Here is a 20,477-nt window from a genome sequence, read left to right as displayed (position 1 = left end):
TTGAGAAAAGCCAGCGTAAAGCGTTTTTATTGCAATAATAAAACTCTATGTGTTTACGTGGTGATGGTGGCGGAGGCGGCGGAGGAATCAGAGGCAGCGGCAATTCTCTTACCAAAACTCACTACGTGAGGGGATGGGGAGGGGGTCAGCAGGACACCAGGACGGGGGCCGGCGCATTGCCCAGGCGGCTGTGGCAAGCTGCGATGACCAGCATCAGATCTCCTTTAAGAACTCTCTACGGTGTGTCCGCACTCGGGGGGGCTGGGGAGCGGGCACGGGTTCACACCACCCCCAATGGGGAAAGCAGCACCTTTCGAAGTCCTTGAATTTAGCTAGCTGCGGGGATTCAGACTGCTAAAAGGTAAAAATATCCTGAAAATCCAGTAGAAAACACCACGCACCACAATACTGGCGGGGGTGCGGCGGAAGAGGTCAGTGGGCTGGGGGAGAGAGCTGCCCCCAGAGCAACAAGGTTGACGCTACGTCACCATGGAAAATGCCCCTTCCCCAAGATGGTAGTGGTGGGGGGGGGGGGCAGGGGGGGAAGAGTCCCTTGTGGCCCCAGGTTTCAGCAGAGAACCGTATCAACTCCTATGACTGAGGCTTCCCGGTGATTCAGCCCTCGACAGCCTCTCAAACTGCTTTGTATGGCTTTGCAGCAGAAAAATCGGTTTTTTAATACAATAAGGTACTTCCCCAAAACAGAAACGAAACAAAGGCTTGCCTCGTTTCAAGCAACTTTTCCTATATAATGTGTACCAACCAGTATATTTACTAGCAATGCTCGATCATACACAACTCAAGTCTACACCAAAAAAATATATAATAAGATTAAAGAACCTGAACAAAACAAAAAACCAATAAACCCCAAAACAAGAGAACAGATAAGCTGAGGTTTTACAGCATGTAGCTTAAAAATGTCAAATATTTGGAAGGAAACAAGGAAGGAGAATCAGAAGCAGAGCCGAGTGACCCAAAAACATTCAAATCAGGGTGGATGTAGTGGACAGCTGGGAAAGCTCCATACAAATTCATGTGCATTCATCTTGAAGCAGAGATTTCTGGATTTCTCCATGTGCCAAACCTGCCAAGGCAAAAAAAAAAGAGGGAACTTGCTTTAGAGTTTGCCCTGGAGAGGAGGGGTGCAGCTGCGCTGTACAGAGAATGAGAGAGAGAGAGAGAAAGGGGCGGGCCAAGAAAACAGACGCAAATGCCAAAATAAAAAAGAGGTGGAGAAGATCCGACACCTCAGCCCTGTTGACTCAAGGCGTTGTGCCCATTAGTTGCCCAGGCAACCCTGCTCAGGTGCCAAGTTCAGCTCTGGCAGGAAGCTCTCAATCTCCTGCTATTGCCACTTATGGCAAGACAGTCACGCTTTGTGCCAGGCTGATGAATGGGCCCAGGGTGCCCCGTTCTAGAGATTTCTGCCTCCCAACACCTGCCTCTCCCTGAGCCACTGGAAGTGCCTCTTCTCTGTCTGTCTCTCCTCTCTCTTTCGCACAAACCCAAACCCGGGGAGTCTTCCGATACCGTCACCTACCCCGGAGCAGGGAAATGGAAGAAGCTCCACATGTCATTCCATTTTTAGAAGCTCCACGTCAAAAATTAGGGTGGCGTTGGGTGGGATGATACCCGGGTGGCCGGTGGCACCGTAGGCATAGTCTGGCGAGATTATCATCTTGGCTCGCTGCCCAACGCTCATCTGCAAAAGGAACACAGCAGGCCGTTAGAGCAGATGCAGCCCATTCCCACCCCCCACCCCCCCTCAGCCTTTGTTTCCCTCCACAGAAGGTGTCTGAATCCCCGTTTTCGAAACACACAGGCCAGAAAAGGCAAGGTGTCCGACAGAGGGAGACAAAGAAAGGCCTGGCAGCAAAAGGCCTCAGGTTTCCCTGCTGTGTCGGGGGGGACGGGACCACGAAACACTGGCTGGCCACATCCTTGATATTCCCTCCATTCCAGCAACGAGGACAAGGCAGACAGGCTTAGCTGCAAACTATTCCCGAAAGGACGCTGAGAGATGCCTCCATTTCTAGTCTGCATCCACCTCTGTCTTATCATGAGATGGCTGGCGTGATATGCAAATCTCTCACCACTGTGACTCACATGCAAAAGGCAGGGATAAGACAGAGGCTGTTCTCTCTAGGTAAACCCCACTGAGGTCATTACGAGCTAGATCCCAATTGCGGGGGGGAATCCCAGCCGGCACAAAATATCGCCCCATCCCTTTCAGCCACCAAACCTTCCCGCTTCGTGAACAGAAGGCAGGAAGAGCCCCCAACTCCTGCTACCTGGCACTGTTCAAACCTGCACACCTGGGCAACCCCTTCTTCCCAGCCACGGATGACCTCCTGTTTGCCCATCACAAACTTGAATGGCTTGTTCCTGTCACGGGACGAGTCGAACTTCTTTCCATCCTCCAGCATACCTGTGATGGAAAAGGAAGCGAACGTCATCCTGGGGGCAAAAGACACCCAAGAGAAACATTTCCCAGGAGGATCGTGCCAGCAAAGGAAACAAATCGGACACATGTCAAAAAGCACAGGGCTCTCAACTGGGGTGGGGAGAGGAATTCAGATGGCAGATTAATTCAGTGAGACAGATTTCATTCGATAATGGTCAACTACGGTGGAACCTCAGAAAGCCGTGGAACTCGAATTTCCTTGAGCAGCATTTGAGGAACTTCAGTAATAGTTGCAAGGTAGATATAAGAAATTAGATTTATTAAGAATAAGTTTAATTATGATAAAAGTGTATACTGGCAATAAGTAATATGAAATTGAAATATGGAGTAGACGGGAGGTTGGGTCTTTAGTGTTAAGACCAATATATGTTTTATTGTTTGCTAAGAAAATTATGTGTCTATGGTTATTCTTGTGTGTAATTTGGTATTTGTGTTTTTTTTCTTGTAGTATCAATAAAAATCTTTACCAAAAAAAAGAACGCCAGGATGATCAGAAACCAGGTGTGATTGTTCCGGTTTTTGAATGATTTTCAGAAGCCGAACGTCCAGCTCAGCTTCTGATTGGCTGCAGGACGCTCCTGCAGCCAATCAGAAACTGCGCCTTGGTTTTTCGAATGGATTAAATTCGAAAACCAAGGTACGACTGTAATACAAAATTGGTAACCAGGCACCAGGGAGATGCTCTCCACAAAGATGGAACCTTTTTTCTTCAGATCCCTCCTCAGTGATGCTTCAGTGAATCCCACAGACTTGACCCTCAGTCCTCTTCCCCAACTGAATGGAAGTTTAATTCATCTTAACTGTGTTTGCACATATTTCTGCTATTTCGTCCTTCCTTCACTTCCTCCTTGCAGAGGAAAGTTGGATTACAAGCTTCTTGGGGCAAAGAAGAAGAAGAAGAAGAGTTTGGATTTGATATCCCGCCTTTCACTCCCTTTAAGGAGTCTCAAAGCGGCTAACATTCTCCTTTCCCTTCCTCCCCCACAACAAACACTCTGTGAGGTGAGTGGGGCTGAGAGATTGTGACTGGCCCAAGGTCACCCAGCAGCTGCATGTGGAGGAGCGGAGACGCGAACCCGGTTACCCAGATTACGTGACTACCGCTCTTAACCACTACACCACACGTCCTTTCTGAAGCCTTTCTGCTGCCAGATGAAAATATGCTATGACCCTATTTTCCTGAGCTCTGGTGAGTAAACCAAGAGAAAGACCCCACCCTGAGAAAGCCAGCCAGCACCCACCCCCAATCAGTCAGGATTCCTCAAACCACGGTCATGTCTACACAATGCCTCCCCAAATTCACTGCTGCTAAAGCAGAAACATGGAAGGAAAAAGGAATCACAAGGCAGGGATTTGGTTACCAGCACTGTAGCCAACTCATTGAAGGATGCCATGTCATGCAGAAACCAGAACAGACCCCCTGTGCCCCACCTAGAGGGGCAAGAGAGCCCATCACCTGGCTGGCAGCTTTGGCATCTGCTGAATGAGTGCCCAAGACCCCTACTGCAACGTGTCCTTCAAGGAAAGGCGCTGATTCTAAAGCATTTTTACTTCGTATTGTAAGTGAGGACATGAATAGACAGGATATTAAACAGCTTTTATACGCAACGACAGTGGCAAGTGTATTGTTGGCCCAGAAATGGAAGAAGAAATAGCGACGAAAGGAGGATGGCAGACAAAATTAACGGACTACACAGAATTGGATCAAATGACAGGAAGGATTCGAAACCTGGGGGACCAGAGATTCACAGAAGATCGGAAGAAAGATACGAATTATTTGAAGAGCAACTGTAATCAACAAATTACGCTAGTAGGACTACAAGAAGTTTTGTAAGGAGGAATATATGAAATATTTGGAAAGAAGAGAAAAGAAGAGAGACATTAGTTATGATATTTAAATGTAATAGTCAAAGTAAGAAATGCAAATTAAGTGGAAAACATTGGAAGATTTTCAGATGTGATTGATGGAAGTAAAAAAAATTGTATAAGATATAAAAGTATGTTTAATAATTGTTGAAAATGATATGTTAAAAAACCAATATTTTTTTAAAAATTTCTTTTTTAAAGGAAAGGCGCTGCTTTTAAAGCACTGTGAAATTTTCCAGTAGCGGGGCATGAGCAGGATACTAACTTTTTCTCGGCCGGCCCAGGGTTATCCAAAATCAGCCTTGTGCCCCGTTTAATTACAGAGGTCACAGAAACATCCAGACCTAACGTGACCAAGTTTGCTACACGACACCAAGTTTGGCTGATGAAACCACAGAGCGACGGCATCTTAGGAAGTTGTGGTGTTCACCAAACGAGAGGACCACAACATTAACTTGTGTCTCTTCTGCCCCACCTCACCTCTGGAAAGCAGGGTAGAGAACTGATAACACGCCTTTAGTGTACTCTCAAAAGAGCTACCACTCAACGTCAGCATCCAACGATTGAAAAAATGGGTTTTGATTTCTTTTGAAAATAAGAATGAGAAGCAACAGTAAGGCTCTAACAAAAAATAAATCCAGGAGTCTAACTAAGGCCAATGGATAATTAGGTCATACGCTGTTCAGAAATAAGCTCTCTATAAAACTCCATACAAACAGGCCACACACTTACTATTCTGAGATGTCCCTATCCAGAGACTCCCATGAGCCCTCAATCTGTTAGCCACCTTAATCTGTTAGCCACCATCCATCCTCCAACCACCTCCAGACACTCCACAGGACTTTCAAAGCCTACACAAGCAGCCCTGCTGGAACAGACCTGGGGACTAATAGAGAGTCCAGTATCCTAGTTTCAACAGTCATGAACCAGCACTCAAAGGCCAAAGGTCCTCCCCACTTGCTCTTTAGCAACTGGCCTAAAGGAAGCAGATAATGTAGGCTCAAAACATTGCTTCTAAATACAGTAATTTTCAGTGTATCAGACGCCCCACTAACATTTCAGAAAATGGGGGGGGGGGTGATGGCAGAGAGTTGTTAAGATTTTTTTGTGGAGAGGACTGCCCTTGACGCAGCCGCCAATAACACGCCCAATAACTGCTGACACCAGCGGCAGCAACCAAAACCAATCAAACGTCCACCCTATGTACTATGCATGTATAAGACGACCCCAACTTTTTAGCATACTTTTTAAAAAATAATAATAAAGCAACACCTAGTCTTATACAGTGGTAGCTCTGGATGTGAATGGGATCTGTTCCGTAGCCCCGTTCATATCCTGAGCCGAACACAACCCACATCTGCGCATTGTCGCTATTCGCCGCTTCTGCGCATGACGTCATTTTGAGTGTCTGCGCATGCGCGAGCGGCAAAACACGGAAGTAACCCATTCCGTTACTTCCAGGTCGCCGTGGAATGCAATCTGAAAACCTGAAGTGTCTTTAACCCGAGGTATGACTGTACGCAGGAAAGTACGGTATGTGATAAATTTTGTGAAGTGCTTTGACTATTCTAAAATAGTCTACGAACATTACTGTATGTTTCGTCCTATAGGGCGCACCGGCCCATAGGACGCACCTCGGGGTTTTTTTTTTGGGGGGGGGGGATGAATAAAAAAATATATTCCCCCCCCCAGCCGCGGCTGCCGCCCCAAGCCTTGCGCACACCTGCCCGAAGCACAGGGCGCCCTCCGGAGGGCTCCCCGTGCTTCGGGCTGCAGGCTGCTGCCCGCAAGCCTTGTGAGCCCACAGGAACTCCTGCCGGGCTTGCAAGGCTTGCGGATAGCTTCCTGAAGCCTGGAGAGCGAGAGGGGTCGGTGCGCACCGATGCCTCTCGCTCTCCAGGCTTCAGCGAAAGCCTGCATTCGCCCCATAGGACGCGACGCACACACATTTCCCCTTCATTTTTGGAGGGGAAAAAGTGTGTCCTATGGGGCGAAAAATACGGTGAGTATCATTAGGGGAGGCTTCCAGACGTAAACTGTGCTGCTCTCTTTTCGCAACTGTGCAAAGCGGGTCACATGTGGCTGCAAGGAAGGACCCCGATTGATATTTCCAGCGCACCAGAAAAGGCAGAAAGCAACCTGAGAAAAGCCTTTGGGGAGCCCTTGCAGCTCGCAGGCATCCGCAACAGGACTGCCACAACCATTAAAGAGGATTAGTTTGTGATTATGTGAGCTATGCAGCTAAGCACAGGGCTGGCCAAGAACTTAAGACCAGCAGGGAAGGCGGTTCCAAGGACCTACATTCTGGTCCAGGGAAGAAAACAGCAAGGAGCTCTTTACCTCCTGAAGGTCCTGTATACATCCAGTGCAAGACCCCTCCTGCCACGGGGCTCTTTAAAAATTAAGAGCCGTGGTGAGCTTGGATTGTAATGGCCAGCTTGACAGGATCGGCTCCCATTTTAAAAGGGCAAGACTCATCTTGGGAGACAGCCGAGCTAGATACAGGGACATTCGTGTCCAGAGCAAGGAGGTTGGTACGTTTGTCTAGTCTGCCTCTTCCCCCACTGGCCGATTCTGAACCTGAAGCGCTCACAGGTTTTGAGCTTGGTGAAGGAGTGAAGACCCACGTTCAGCACAATTCTTCCACTTTTATTTAGAACGTGCTTCTAAGTCACCTTTCGAGGCACCATTTGCCTAAGATGCGCACACATAATACAGCTTAAACAAAAGCAGATGAATTAATCACGCGCAGTTATTTCTAAAATAGGTCAATTGAAAGGCACGACGGCATAGATCCCAGGAGCTAAAAGAATGCTACACATTCTGAAATCCTCACTTCCCTGGCTTTGTCAACCACGACTTGCCCAAGCTTAATTGGTCAAGGAAATGAGAAGGCTAACTAGGCTCACTCCTGTGTTGAGGCAGCAGTAAGTATCTAAGAGAAGTTTCAGGGAAAGGGTGGTCTAGAAACTGTGTCCAGGATCCAAAGCACAGCAACTGGATGATGATGATAAAACTTTTATACTGCCCTATGAAAGTAAAGGACCCCTGGACGGTTAAGTCCAGTCAAAGACGACTATGGGGAAGTTCCTGCAGCCAATCAGAAGCTGCGGAAGCCCGTCGGATATTCGGCTTCCAAAAATAGTTCGCAAACCAGAACGGTCATTTCCGGCTTCGCGTCGTTCAGGAGCCAAAACCTTCGAGAACTAAGCTGTTCGAAAACCAAGGTACGACTGTATGTGCACCTGCAGGTTCGGATTAATTCTACTGGAACTGACTAGGTCTGAAGCCAACCCTGTTTAGGGAAGTTTTTAATGACTGATGTCTTAATGTACTTTTAATCTCTTGTTGGAAGCTGCCCAGAGTGGCTGGGGAATAAATAATAAATTTTATTTTTTTATTTATTTACTTACTACTAATACTACAACACAGATCCTCTAGAAAAGTGAAGTGTGAGCTATGCACCCTCTTGCTTCCTTCCACGCTGTTCTGAAGCAGAGAAGTAGTGATGGGGAGGGTGCCTCAGAAATCCAAATGTGCCAACAGACCTAAAAGGGTCCGCAGTCCCTTCCTTAGAGAGATCAAATGAGCTGAAGGTGCAGAGCAGCAGCTGGGGGAAGATGGAAGAGTTTACCTGGTAGAAGCCCGAGAGACTGGCAGACCTGAACAGCAAGATATTGAAAGCAGTGAGGACAGCGGTTGAAACTGAAATAGTGTGAGCGCACAGCAGCGATAGCAAAGTAGTGAGAAGGAGGGCCGGTAACACACATCCTGCCTTAGGACTAAAGGAAGGCGACAAAGTGGTGTGGCTGCATGCACCCAGATTTCTTAAGTATATACTGCACAGAAACAGGACTTCAGTAGAGCCATGCCCCAGTTTTCCCAGACTGCCTGACTACCACAGTTGCGGCTCTCTCTTTTTCTTCCTAGGGAGCCGACAAGAACTCTGGGGCAACACCACATGTCTTCACAGAATGCAGACTTCTTAGGATAAACTTGCATGCGCGTGCAAACAGCACAGAAGGCGCCTGAGCTCGAATAATCCCTAAAAATCCATGCGATGCTTTGCACCTTCTGCTTTGGGGAACGCAGGCCAGGTTCCTGAGAAGGGGCAAGGTGGAGAAGAACACAACAGCTCCCTGCGCTGCCTACCTGCTCTCGGGTTGCCAATGCCCTGTATTAAAGCATCTCAGATATGGGTCTCATTAACAGCCCTGGTTTTTGATGGCAGGAGGTGCAGACACACAGGTGTAGATTTCCTGTTAGTTGTACACTGGGCGTGATCAGGGTCTGCTTCCGCTGCCAGCACTCCCTTCTGCACAAGAGCAGAACTCTCCCCAGCCCAAGCCAGATTCACACAGTGTGCGCTCTTATGCTGACCTATAAAGCACAGCAGTGCAAGGGAACACGTCGTGGCCCAAGGGCAATTCAAAAGAGCAAAGGGAGGAAGTAGCTGCATTGTTTTCATTACTTGTACTTGGGCTTGCTCAACAGTAGGGCAGTGTTTCTCAAACTTGGGTCCTCCAGCTATTGTTGGACTACAACTCCCATCATCCCTAGCTAGCAGGACCAGTGGGTCAGGGATGATGGAAGTTGTAGTCCAGCAACAGCCGGAGTTTGAGAAACACTGGAGCAGGACACAAGGACAAGGGAGGCTGTGTGTGGAAGGTGGAAACCGCTCCCCCTAGAGCAGCGGTTCTCAACCTGTGGGCCCCCAGATGTTGTTGGACTACAACTCCCATCACCCCTAGCTAGCAAGGCCAGAGCTCAGGGGTGATGGGAGTTGTAGTCCAACAACATCTGGGGACCCACAGGTTGAGAACCGCTGCCCTAGGGAGAGGTCCATGCCTTTGGTACTCAAAGAGGTGGTGATACAGCCTCTGCTGGAAATAAAAATATATCTGGACCCCTCTGTGAACACCCACAGACCCACCAGGTTGAGTAATATGGCTCTAGGGTTTCTGGATTCAAGCTAGTTATGCTAGATGCCTCCTAGGATAGATTTTGGCCTTGAAGCCACCTCTGTTGCACAAGCAGATGACACAGGCGGGGAGATAGGTGAAGAAGCAAAAGCCTGTTTGTTCTCCTGGCCCTCTCAGTGGCATTCAGTACAGTACTAACTATGGTTATCTTTCTGGGCTGCCTTGGAGGAACAGGAATTAAAAAACTTTTCCTTTAAAGCCAAAGACACTTATCCTCTTCAGAATGCAGCACTCAACAAGAAATCAACAGTTTGGGGTTTGTTTTTTTCTCCATGTACGCAGAATTGCATAACAGTCCCCACTTAGGGTAACAAATGTTTACTGGCCTCGTTATCAAATTAAGCCAGCCTCCAAAACGGCCAAAGAATACCAAACCCACACAGTTTTTTGTGAATCAAAACACATTCTTGCAGCAAAATCAAATCGAACATTCCAAGCACGGGGGAGACTGCCAAATACTGACAAGGGACAGCCCCCACTTGGAGAAGGAGAAAGAAAAGGAGGAGGAGGAGGAGGAGGAGAGCCGAAGGCAAAGCCAGGACTCCCCTCCAGACCAGGAGGATGGATGGATGATGTTTGCCACCACAGATAAGGAGGGGAACGGCCGAGAACAAAGAGGAAAAGTTGACAAGGTGGAAAGTGCAGCTTTGAGACATTGAGGGATCCAAGCAGCCAACATCCGTTTTTCGCAAGAGGCCAATGCCTGTACGAGAGCTTCCACATTTGAAGCAGCGGCCCTGCTCAGCTTCCTCCTGGAACAAGGCGTTGTGCTTTCTAGCTCCGTGGAATTACCGTATTTTTTGCTCTATAAGACTCACTTTTTCCCTCCCAAAAAGTATGGGGAAATGTGTATGCGTCTTATGGAGCGAATACAGGCTGCGTAGCTATCCCAGAAGCCAGAACAGCAAGAGGGATCGCTGCACAGCGATCCCTCTTGCTGTTTTGGCTTCTGAGATTCAGAATATAATTTTTTGTTGTTTTCCTCCTCCAAAAACTAGGTGCATCTTATGGTCTGGTGCGTCTTATAGAGTGAAAAATAAGGTATATTTTAAGAGATGTCTGCGGCACCTTTTTACAGAAGGCGGTAAAAATATTCCTGTTCAATAGCAGCCAAATACAGTTCAAGAACTGTATGTGGCTGTTATTTTTATTTTATTTTTTTGCACTTCACATCATTTGGCTGCTTTATCCTTGCCCGGGGGGAGGGGGGGTTTAAGGCTTATCTCAAGGAATGCAGCATGCATGTACCGAAGTAAAATGGCATAGCATGCAGCATTAATGCAAATAATAATAATTATGAACCTAACTAGAGCTTGGCTGCTGCATGAGACCAAAGATCCGGCACTTTGTTTTCAGTGGCCAAGCAGGACATGAACACAATGGCACGCTCCGTAAAGCCTTTTTTCGGCTGCCTACTGAATTGATCTTAAGAAGTTAAAATGTTGAGTAAAGGTAAAGGGACCCCTGACCATTAAGTCCTACTCCCAAGTAGATTTACTCTCAGGTAATCTTGCAGACGGCAGACACCCTGTGTAACTCTGCTGCAACTCACTGCCCCTCTCTTAAAAGGTTACTCGATCAGAGGACAACAAAAGGCTGCATTTGTTGCAGGAAGTGAGAAACTGCAGCCCTCTAAGTGCCTGTAGCCTGGGCAACAGTCCTATACGTGCAATTTGAATTGAATGAAGAATGGCTCCATTTCAAGAAGGTCAGACATCTCGCATTCGCTGGGTCTTTGCCACAGTTGGCAGGCTGCCCTCCAGAGCCTCAGAAGGCAATGTGCAAATTGGCAAGAGGCGGCCCAGGAGTTCCCACCCACTTCGATTTGCAGCACAGAGAGAGAAAGGAGCGTCTCGGAGGCTGCTTTCGCTGCCGCTTCAAGTGCCGGCTGCACAGTTGGCCTTTCAGCTACAAAGGCTCCTCATCACCTTACACGGTAAAGTCCTTCCCAAGCAGGCAGACGTCCCCGTTAAAGCCAGCGGCTGGAAAAACAAAGGGCATTCCTGTCCCAGAGCCGTTTACTTTGGGAAGGTATGAACAGAATGTGCAACATTTCCTAGAGTGCCATCTTGCTGCACTGGAACGGAGACGCGATTCTCTGGCAGCCTATGGAGCCTGGCAGCCGGTCCTGTTAGCAACAAGAGGCTTGGCGGTGGTGGGCAAAGGTCCAGATTTAAGTTGGGATACGAAAGGGCACAGTCTCCCGATGACAGCTTATTTGCAAACTGTGGCGAGCTCCGTCAGGTTCTACAAAAAGGCAAGATGGAGACCAGTTGCAGCAGCTGCCCCCAGAAGACACGGGCCAATGGAGGGCAGAACACACACATTGCTCGCTTAGAAGGAGGGGATCCTGGGAAAGGGGAACGCGGGAGGGGGGGACAGGCAAGCTGGGGCTTCCCCAGTTTCAGCAATGACCAGTGAGGAACAGAAAAGCCACAAAGCTCTGCATGCACACTCATGGGCAAACAGGGCCTCCAAAGGAGCCTGCGTGTCTTGGCACCTGTCAGCGCCGTCTCTGAATGGCTTACTCCCCTCAAATGCCATGACATTGCCCAAACCATGCCCGGCACCCAAGTCCACGCATTGCCAAGGAGGTGGGCATATTTACAAGCACACTTATTGGAGAGCCCAGAAACAAGCTGCTTTGCTTAGACCCCTGAAATCTATGCCCTTGTGTTCTCGACCACTGCTTTCCAGGGTGTCACTTATCTCGTAACCCAAAACCCACCCCATAAACGCCTCTCCCCCCCCCCCATGCTTTCTCATGGAAGAAAATGGAATTGCAGAGTTGGAAGATATCCCTGAGGATCATCTAGTTCAGCGGTTCTCAACCTGTGGGTCCCCAGATGTTGTTGTACTACAACTCCCATCATCCTGGAGCTCTGGGGCCTTGCTAGCCAGGGGCGATGGGAGTTGTAGTTCAACAACATCTGAGGACCCACAGGTTGAGAAAGGCTGATCTAGTTCAACCCCCTGAAGAAATATGCAGCTGGGCCTTACACCAATAAAACCTGAAAGCCACAACATTGCGTGCACCACGCGAACATGACAGAATCTCCAACTTCCTGCATCATCCAAGCAACAAGGGAGCTGAACCACTGCCAAAGCCAAGCCCACGAAACCTTGAATGGTTCCACAAGGAACAATCCAATCTCATTTCTAGAACATGAACTGGACAGATCACAAAGACAACCACCCTCCTCTGTCCCTGTTATCCTTAATTCCTCAGCAAAAGTAACTCAACACACAAACCACAGAGAAGGGGAAGTGTTGTCAAACCCAGATTGCACTGTGAACCCAGAAGACTCCAGTTCAAACCTCAAGCCTACTACTTGGCCTTGGCTATTACTTATCAACTTCCGTGGTTTTTAAAGTTTCTAATGCATAATTTTTATTTAATCCCACAGTCTCATGCGATTCTGTTATGAGTTTTAGGGCTTGGAAATACCTGGCTCTCAACATCGGGATATATTATCAGCTAAAATATCACAGTGTCTGAAATAAGGATGGAGCCATGTAGAGGCATTGGGCAAGCTTCAGGGTTTTTGCAGCATCGTGATTTTTGCATAGCGCATGCACACACACACGGTGATATATTGCCGGGTCAAAAAATATGAAACTGATACCACAATTTGGATTTCAAACTGATTTGGGGCAATATATCACCCAAGGAGCTTTCTCCAGCATTGTAGGAAAGATGTAAAAAAAAAAAAAAATTAAGGACAACTGTGATATGGTTAGGAATCTGTGGGCCTACACAGTATTTTTTTTTCCAGAAGAACAGTGCTTCTGGAGGACCAGTTAGTTAGGAGTCGGTATAAACCCAAATGTACCCCATGATCAGACACCACCAAATTTTACACAGCTGCCAAGGTTGTTCAAAGCATGGGGCTCAACAATTTTAGAAAGGCTAGCCGTGAACTGAAACCAGTCCTTTATCTGAATAGATACACGCAAGAGGATGTGTTCCTGTGTGACATGACGACTGAAGCCTCTGCCATCAGGTCCAGATCTAACTCTTAAGATTGGAACACACCCTGGTCCACTTCAGACCTAATGATCTGATGGCTTAATGGGCCCATGTGCTCCCTCATCATAGTCTGATATCTTTGTTTGCAAGCAGCAAGAAGGACACATTGAAGAGAAGAGAGTTTTTGGATTTGATATCCCGCCTTTCACTTCCCTTCAGGAGTCTCAAAGCGGCTAACATTCTCCTTTCCCTTCCTCCCCCACAACAAACACTCTGTGAGGTGAGTGGGGCTGAGAGACTTCAGAGAAGTGTGACTGGCCCAAGGTCACCCAGCAGCTGCATGTGGAGGAGCGGAGACGCGAACCCGGTTCCCCAGATTACGAGACTACCACTCTTAACCACTACACCACACTGGCCCAATTTGGATGTCAAAGAAAACAGGTTTAACAAACTCCGATCATCTTCCTTGTGGATAAGAGAAGGTCTGCTGGATCAGACCCAAACCAGGATGTATTTTGGCAATGGCCCAGAGACCATGTTGAGGTAGCCATTAGATGGTATACATGAGAAACGGGGGCAGAACCACCCATTTAAATTAGCTTGATCCAAGTGTAGAAGTAAAATAAAATACAGGTAGCACCCAGTAAAACCCATTGCAGGTGCACTGATCTAACCATGATGCCAACACACAACATCCCAGGTGAAGGATACTGGCCAACATGAACAGGAAAAATCCTTTCCCAAGTTGTGGTGAAAAATGAAGATTGCCTTTTAACTTCTGTTACCAGTCTGATAAGTCCTTAAGCTGACACTATCAATGTTTTGTAGTTTGCATCCCCTGCAAACTACGTCTATACGTTGTTTGGCCCTAACCCTCAATAGTCTGAAATGATATCGTGTGCATGCAATTCAGTGTCACACTATTACACGTGTTCTGTCTGCACAAGCATTTTCGCTTGCAAGGCAGAAAGATCCCCCTTGCACTGTTCTGGGGGTACCCCAAGACCCCAGAGTCAGTTTCAGGGAGCACATGGATATAAGGGGGTGGGAATCCATTTTCCCTTTTGCAGGGCTTCCGCTGACAGAGTTCATTAGGTGAATCACACTCATCTTACAGTCATTTCCAATTGGCTATACAGTGGCATCATCCCATTCATGATCCCTGAATGGCTGAGATCACCCGAGATCAATACTCTGAGGAGAATTAATGGGATCAGAGGCAACTGAAGAGAAAAGAGTATCAACACCATTTGTCTCAGAATTACTAGTTTCTACCTGAGGAATGAAACCAGATATTTGGTTCAGCTCTCTTTTTAAGAGGCGTCCTGCTTCCAGTTCAATTATGAAAATGGAGCGGTGGGTGCACAGATGCTTCTTACCCCACCAGGCCAGTTGGAAAAGTCTGCTCTCAATCATATAAAGCTGATTTTAAATGAATTTCATGCTTGGGAGAGGAGCACCTTGCCTGCCACATCTGGAAACTACTTGCAGTGGGGAAACCCAAACCGCTCCTACTAAGCTGACAGTTCTTGTAAATGCATCTGAAATCCTGCGCAGTCTTTGCCGCTCCTAAGAAGTTCAGACACTAACAAAAATGAGCACATCTGCCCCCAATCCTCAGGCTGTGGACACAGAACCTGACCCAGGCTCCCTGTTGCTCCCATACCGGCACCAGAGATAATTCATTTATAGCTTGCATAATCCAAAACTGCCCCCATGAGGTGTGGTCAGGATCACAGTTTAGAATTCCCAGCACCCAACACATGCCCTGAAGGCTGTGGTGGAGAACCATCCTAACTTTTTAACTCCTATGATATAGAACATGCAACCCTCATGCCACAAAACCATTTCTCCTCTTCTTCCATGCTTTGTTCCAAAAACTGTTGTGTTGCAAAGAGAACGTCAGCAATGTCTAGGCAACACAATGACCATGTACATACGCAATAGACAATCTTTATAGAATTCCTTCAAACCATAACAAGTACAAAATGAAATCTTCAGTCTCAAAGTCTCTGAAAATCTTTAAATGAAGTGAGGTACCAGACTTTATACGATGAAAGACAAGCTGTGGAGCTTTGTGTATTCAGCAAATATGATGTCCAGCACTGAACAGTGATTCCCAGATATTGACTACTGTTTCATAGAATTCTTTGTCAGCGTGGTGGCAGGATATAGAATTGCTTCATAAACCCATCTTATTTTGAATGAATGTATGTAAATGAAAATATCAAATGCTGTGGAACAGTGTTCATGTAATAATGTAGTCACTGCTCACTGTCTGTATCTGGCATCTTGCATGTACGATCCCTATCCTGCTCACATCGGATGCCGCTCGCTAAATCAGACCAGGCCAACCTTTTGAGCAGACGTCGCCCTTGCCAAAAAAAAAGCTAAAGCAGAGCACGAAACACCTGAGAAAGGAGAGAGGCTGCATTTGAGCACCATGGGGCTTGCTAAAGGTAAGACGGTGTTGTCCAAACACACACACACACCCAAATGAAGTGGAGATGACGGAAAGGCGCTGCCTATGGCTCAGCCCTCCCCAAATGCTCCACAGATACGGAAAAGGAAGGCTGCGCTGCCAGCACCAGAGGGCGGGCGAATCTCCTGTCCCAACCAACAGCCTCCAGGTCCCCTGCCAGCCATCCCTTTGTTCTTCCTGTCAGCGCAAGAGGCAGCCAGGGAGAGACCATCCTCATTTCCTTTCCCCACCCAATGACAGCAGGGAAGGAAAGAGAAACAGATGGAGTGGCTGCTAATCCGGGAGGGGCGGAGAGGGAGGAGGTCTGCGCCGGCACCAAGCCTTCCCTTTTCTTCCCTTTGGCATCCAGAAACTGGGTCCCCAGGAAATACTACGCAGGAGGGAGAAAGGAGATCGAAAGGGGAGGATGGCAGTCCAGTGGAGAGCTAGTTCATTCCACAAGCAATACAGGAAGGAGCTAAAGAGAACAGCTCCAAGGGGGCAGGCCCTTTGCTGTTTTAACTCACACCAGAGTAAGGCTGCTACACAGGGAGAGTCCTCCCTCAGAAGCACCCAAGGGGTGCTGTGCCAAATCCCCAGAGACCCTGCAGCCTGGAGGCCAGAAAATCACTTTGGCTTCCACAGCTATATCACGGAACGGGAAGAACTGGTTATTCAACCTGCCGCCTTCCCCTAAAAACAGGATACTCTCCATCGACAGCATTCCCAGAATTTCCCTGGAGGCTTCCAAAAAAGATTTCGCTCCCCAGACTGCAAGTTTAACTGCTATCTTACTGCTTCCACCCGTTTGTCTCCCTTACTTCCCCCGCCACCCAGGGATGTTGAAGAGCAGCTACCACTCAGCTAACATTACGCCTTCTTCATATTTCTGGCACAACGAGAACCCTTGAAAGTGCGTACAAAGCTTGGGGTGCCAAGAAGAAAAGTCAGCCACTACGCTGCTAAGAACCAGGCCATCCATCCAACCGCTGTTGGAAGTAGCTCTACCCATATAAGCAGCTGGGTTGTTAAAGTGCAACCATGGCAAAGCAGTCTGGCCTTGCATACTTCATGGTGTTCTCCCTCCCGCCACAAACAGCTTCAAGCCCTACAAGGAAAGAACTCAAACCTTCACTCCTAGTGGGCGGCCAGCTCTGCAGGTGCACAATGCATACCGTTCACTGCGTGGCATCAGGAACGTGGAACTCTGCACCAACTCCCAACATTAGAGCCATTATGATACAGGCCGCGGTCGATTTGCACGGGGGCCACTTTCCAAGACACTGCAAGCTTACGTGAAATCGTGTATAATCCAAACACCCACTGAAAAAGCCTGCAAACACTCTGATCCACCCCTTTTGGTGACATTTTCAGATCACTTCCAGGTGCGGCACAATGCGAGTGTGTGTATTTGCACACATTTTGGACGTACCTAGAATGGTCACTGCCTGTATTCTTGTCCCAGGTGGTCTCTTCTATGCGGCACACACAGTCTCTCCATGGGTCAGGCAATGATGTGAGACGGCTCTCCGCAAAAATGGCAATGGGGCCTATAGAGACGCTTTCAGCCAGCTGCAATCCAGTAGTGGAATCCAACAGCTCTTCAGAAGTCTGCCATACTCAGACCCTGGTTTCTTTCCATAAGTAATTCACGTATGGATCGTCACTCACTGCATGCAGGTAGGGCAAGGGATTTCAGGATGCTGTGTGAATATTTACAATTTAAAGTTGCTAGAAGCCGTAAGAGATAGAGGGCAGCCAGCGATTCCATGGGTGTCTTTGAAGCCTTCTTCCAAAAGACTGGGCTGTCGCCTCCATCTCTTCCTAGCAATGAATCCCAGTACAGAAAGGGGAACACCTTAGTGGACAAATTAGCTGTCAGTTCCACAGATCAACCAATCGGGCTTCAAACAGCAGAGTGAAATATCTACCAAAGAAGGTTAACACAGAGTTCACGTTCCACCAGATTCAGAGCCACCCTCAAAATCAGGGAGCATGTTCTCAAAAAAGGGGCACAGGCAACATGCTTCAACCAAATGCGTTCTCACTGCACATAGAACAGCAGCTGAATTTCCAACTAGATAAATTTCATGGCGTCTCTCAATGATTTGGGCGCTTTTGTTCAACCTAGGGAGCAGACAGGCTCTTTGCTAAAAGGGTTTAACAGGAGCCAAAATGGAAGTACTTCTAATATAATATGCAAATCACCACAGTACTGCACCCAGGTGATTAAGTACAGTACTTTGGCACAATCGTTTGAAGACCTGTGCTTTCCTCTCATTGCCAATATTAGACTTTGCAGTACAAAAATATGTTAGATGACCTGTGTAGCACCAAAGAATCAGCCTGAGTGCAGAGACAGTGACTGACATGCTAATGAACATTTGATAACAGAGACTACCTGAAAGGTAGCACATTTTTAAAATACACACATGGATATGCAGTTATATATGGAACATCAGACCCATCTACATATCACTAAAACCACAAAGGTGTGAAAAATGAATTCCACATTAACAGCCCATTCGCAAAGACCACTAACCAACCCAGAATAACCAAAAGCATACACCAGCATCTCAAGTCCTGTCCTCGTGATCAGGATGTCAGGCATAGAAGCTTCTGAAAAAGGACCCAGGCACTTGAAAATAAACGACACTAGGAGAAATGTACTAAAGGTCTGCCTGCCTAAGGCAGCTTCGTACGTATATAAAAATATCAAGATGCACTGAAACAAGAGTACACAAGGATATGCCTTATATTCAATAAGACCACCGGATCCATTTAGGTCTGTGTTATCTACACTGACTGGAAGCAGCTCTCCAGGGTTTCAGAAGGGAGGGGCCCTCCCTTTCAGAAGGGAGGGGCCCTCCAGGTTAAGTACCTGGAGAGACCAGGTACTTAACCTGGGACTTTTCACACCCAAAGCACAGGCTCTATCACTTAGCTATGGCCCCTTTCTCAGTGCTTCCTTCCACTACCCAAGAAATTTAGGCTTTTTCCTGAAGTATTAAAAAAAACACCCAGCCCCAAAAATCTTGCCCACAAACATGAAACACATTTTTTCACTCAGTTCTGATGGAAGTTCCTTAAATATTCCAAGCGTCAAAAAGCAAGTAAGCAAGCTACTGTAACAAATAAATAAATTTGGGCAGATTGGGTCTCCCTTACAAGAGCTGGCATGACAGACAATCACTTGGGAAACAGAGCAGACCAGAAACATAGAAACCTCAACCATGTTTTTTAGCCTTGCAGACGGAGAAGCATGCGGTTGCAGGCGAGGGCGGCATAAACCCCACAAGATGCCAACCACAGCCTAAGACCCCTGCCAGAAACAACAAGATTTATGACGAAATTGCAGTATTAAGGGCAAACAGCTTATCTAAGTAGTACCTTCCTTTTGGCGAGATCCTTTCCGCCTAGCCCAAGCACAGCTGCTTGGGAATCCGTGGCTGCCCCAGTAGTACCTCTAAGCAGGTGGTGGCTCAGGGAAAAACCACACACTGGGCTTAAACATGGGTGCCGTAGACCACAAAGCTCGTTGGCGTGGAGGAGGGGGCATGCGGAAAGACCCACACACAGCCACCCCTCTTCGATGCATGCAGCAAGACCCAAGGAGCATCAGTTGCCAAGGGAAGAAAGGGCACAGATTTGAGTCCCCACCGCCCGATTTCCAAAAGCAGGTTTGTGGGTTGCGATGCCCAAGAGGCGGTTAAAATGCGAGGGAGGGGTTGTTTTTTGCAACCAGGTAAGGAAGGAGGAGCCTCAGCCTGCCAATCATCCCCCCCCCCTTTGACAATTAAGGATTTCCTCTAACCACTGCACCTTATGCCACCGTGCCCAGCCATATCCTAACATCCTAACCCTCTGCTGAAAGGGAGGGGGGGCACAGATTTCTACTCCTGCCTCTCTCCCCCCATAACAGTTCGTCTCCTACAAGCTGAGACACACTCGCGCCCCCCCCACACGCACAGTTGCCCCCTCCACCCCTCCCTTTTCTGCTCCAAGCACAAAACGCAGCTGTGACCCCCCTCCCTCCCCACCAGACACAGAGAGAGACCGTTTGCAGACGACCCCTCCCCACCCCAAGGAAAAAGCCTCCCCCCACCCCCACATTCCGGGAAGTGGGGCGAGTGGGGGGGTGTTAAAAGAGGGTCATTCAGACGACGAGACTCACCCGTGTAGTGCACCACGCAGGTCTGCCCTCGCTTAGGGAAGGTCCTCCCTAGAGAAGAGATAAAGGCAGTTAATGGGGGGGGGGAGAAGAGGGGGCTCGTGCCCCCTAACCTCTTGAGGGGGGTCGTCGGTTGAGGGGGGGGTCTCTCGGCTCACCGTCCCCGGGGGAGATGGTCTCCACGCGCACGCCCATGTGGCCCGGCCCGCGGCGATGCTAGTCCCCAAAGGCGCACCGGGAGGAGCGGCAGCGGCGAGTCCGGCAGGCGAGAGGAAAGAGAAGCAACGGCGGACGAACCACCAACGCCTGGAGCGAAGGAGGAGGGGGCGGGGAGGGAGGAGCCGCGCCTGCGCACTGCCCTTTAGAACGGAGGCCCCGCCCCACGCCGCCGCCGCCCTGCCTCGCCGGAGTCGGCCGCTCGGAGCCACGCCCCGCCGTTTCTCTCTCGCGCGCGCCCGCTCGGAAAGGCGAGGCGCACGTGGCCGCGGCGGTGGGAGGGGCAAAGAGCGCGGCTGAGGGAGAGGGGAGAGCGGACGCCGCCGCCATCTTGGCTGCTGCCCCTC

General features: G+C 48.6%; 1 protein-coding gene across 1 annotated transcript; it reads right to left on the bottom strand.

Annotated features, from left to right (window-relative positions):
• Window positions 1-20,477, bottom strand: FKBP1A (FKBP prolyl isomerase 1A). Its single transcript, XM_083447742.1, has 5 exons — window positions 20,073-20,477; window positions 19,918-19,965; window positions 2,316-2,428; window positions 1,541-1,702; window positions 1-1,084 (listed from the first exon to the last, which is right to left on the bottom strand). The coding sequence occupies exons 1-4, from the start codon at window positions 20,107-20,109 to the stop codon at window positions 1,574-1,576; spliced, it is 327 nt and encodes a 108-aa protein (XP_083303868.1). The 5' UTR covers window positions 20,110-20,477; the 3' UTR covers window positions 1-1,084; window positions 1,541-1,573.

This window comes from Podarcis tiliguerta (assembly GCF_965153285.1).
Source record: "Podarcis tiliguerta genome assembly, chromosome: 6".
Classification (NCBI taxonomy): Eukaryota; Metazoa; Chordata; class Lepidosauria; order Squamata; family Lacertidae; genus Podarcis; species Podarcis tiliguerta.
The sequence above is the reverse complement of the archived record's forward strand: the minus strand, read 5'-3'. Positions and strand labels throughout refer to the sequence as shown.

What these genes read in the sequence shown, in the direction of transcription:
- FKBP1A (XM_083447742.1), bottom strand. Translation starts at nt 20,109, where the DNA reads ATGGGCGTGCGCGTGGAGACCATCTCCCCCGGGGACG. An exon ending in GACCATCTCCCCCGGGGACG is followed by an intron (nt 19,966 to 20,072) that starts GTGAGCCGAGAG and finishes TCTCTTCTCTAG; the next exon opens with GGAGGACCTTCCCTAAGCGA. An exon ending in CTGCGTGGTGCACTACACGG is followed by an intron (nt 2,429 to 19,917) that starts GTGAGTCTCGTC and finishes TTTCCATCACAG; the next exon opens with GTATGCTGGAGGATGGAAAG.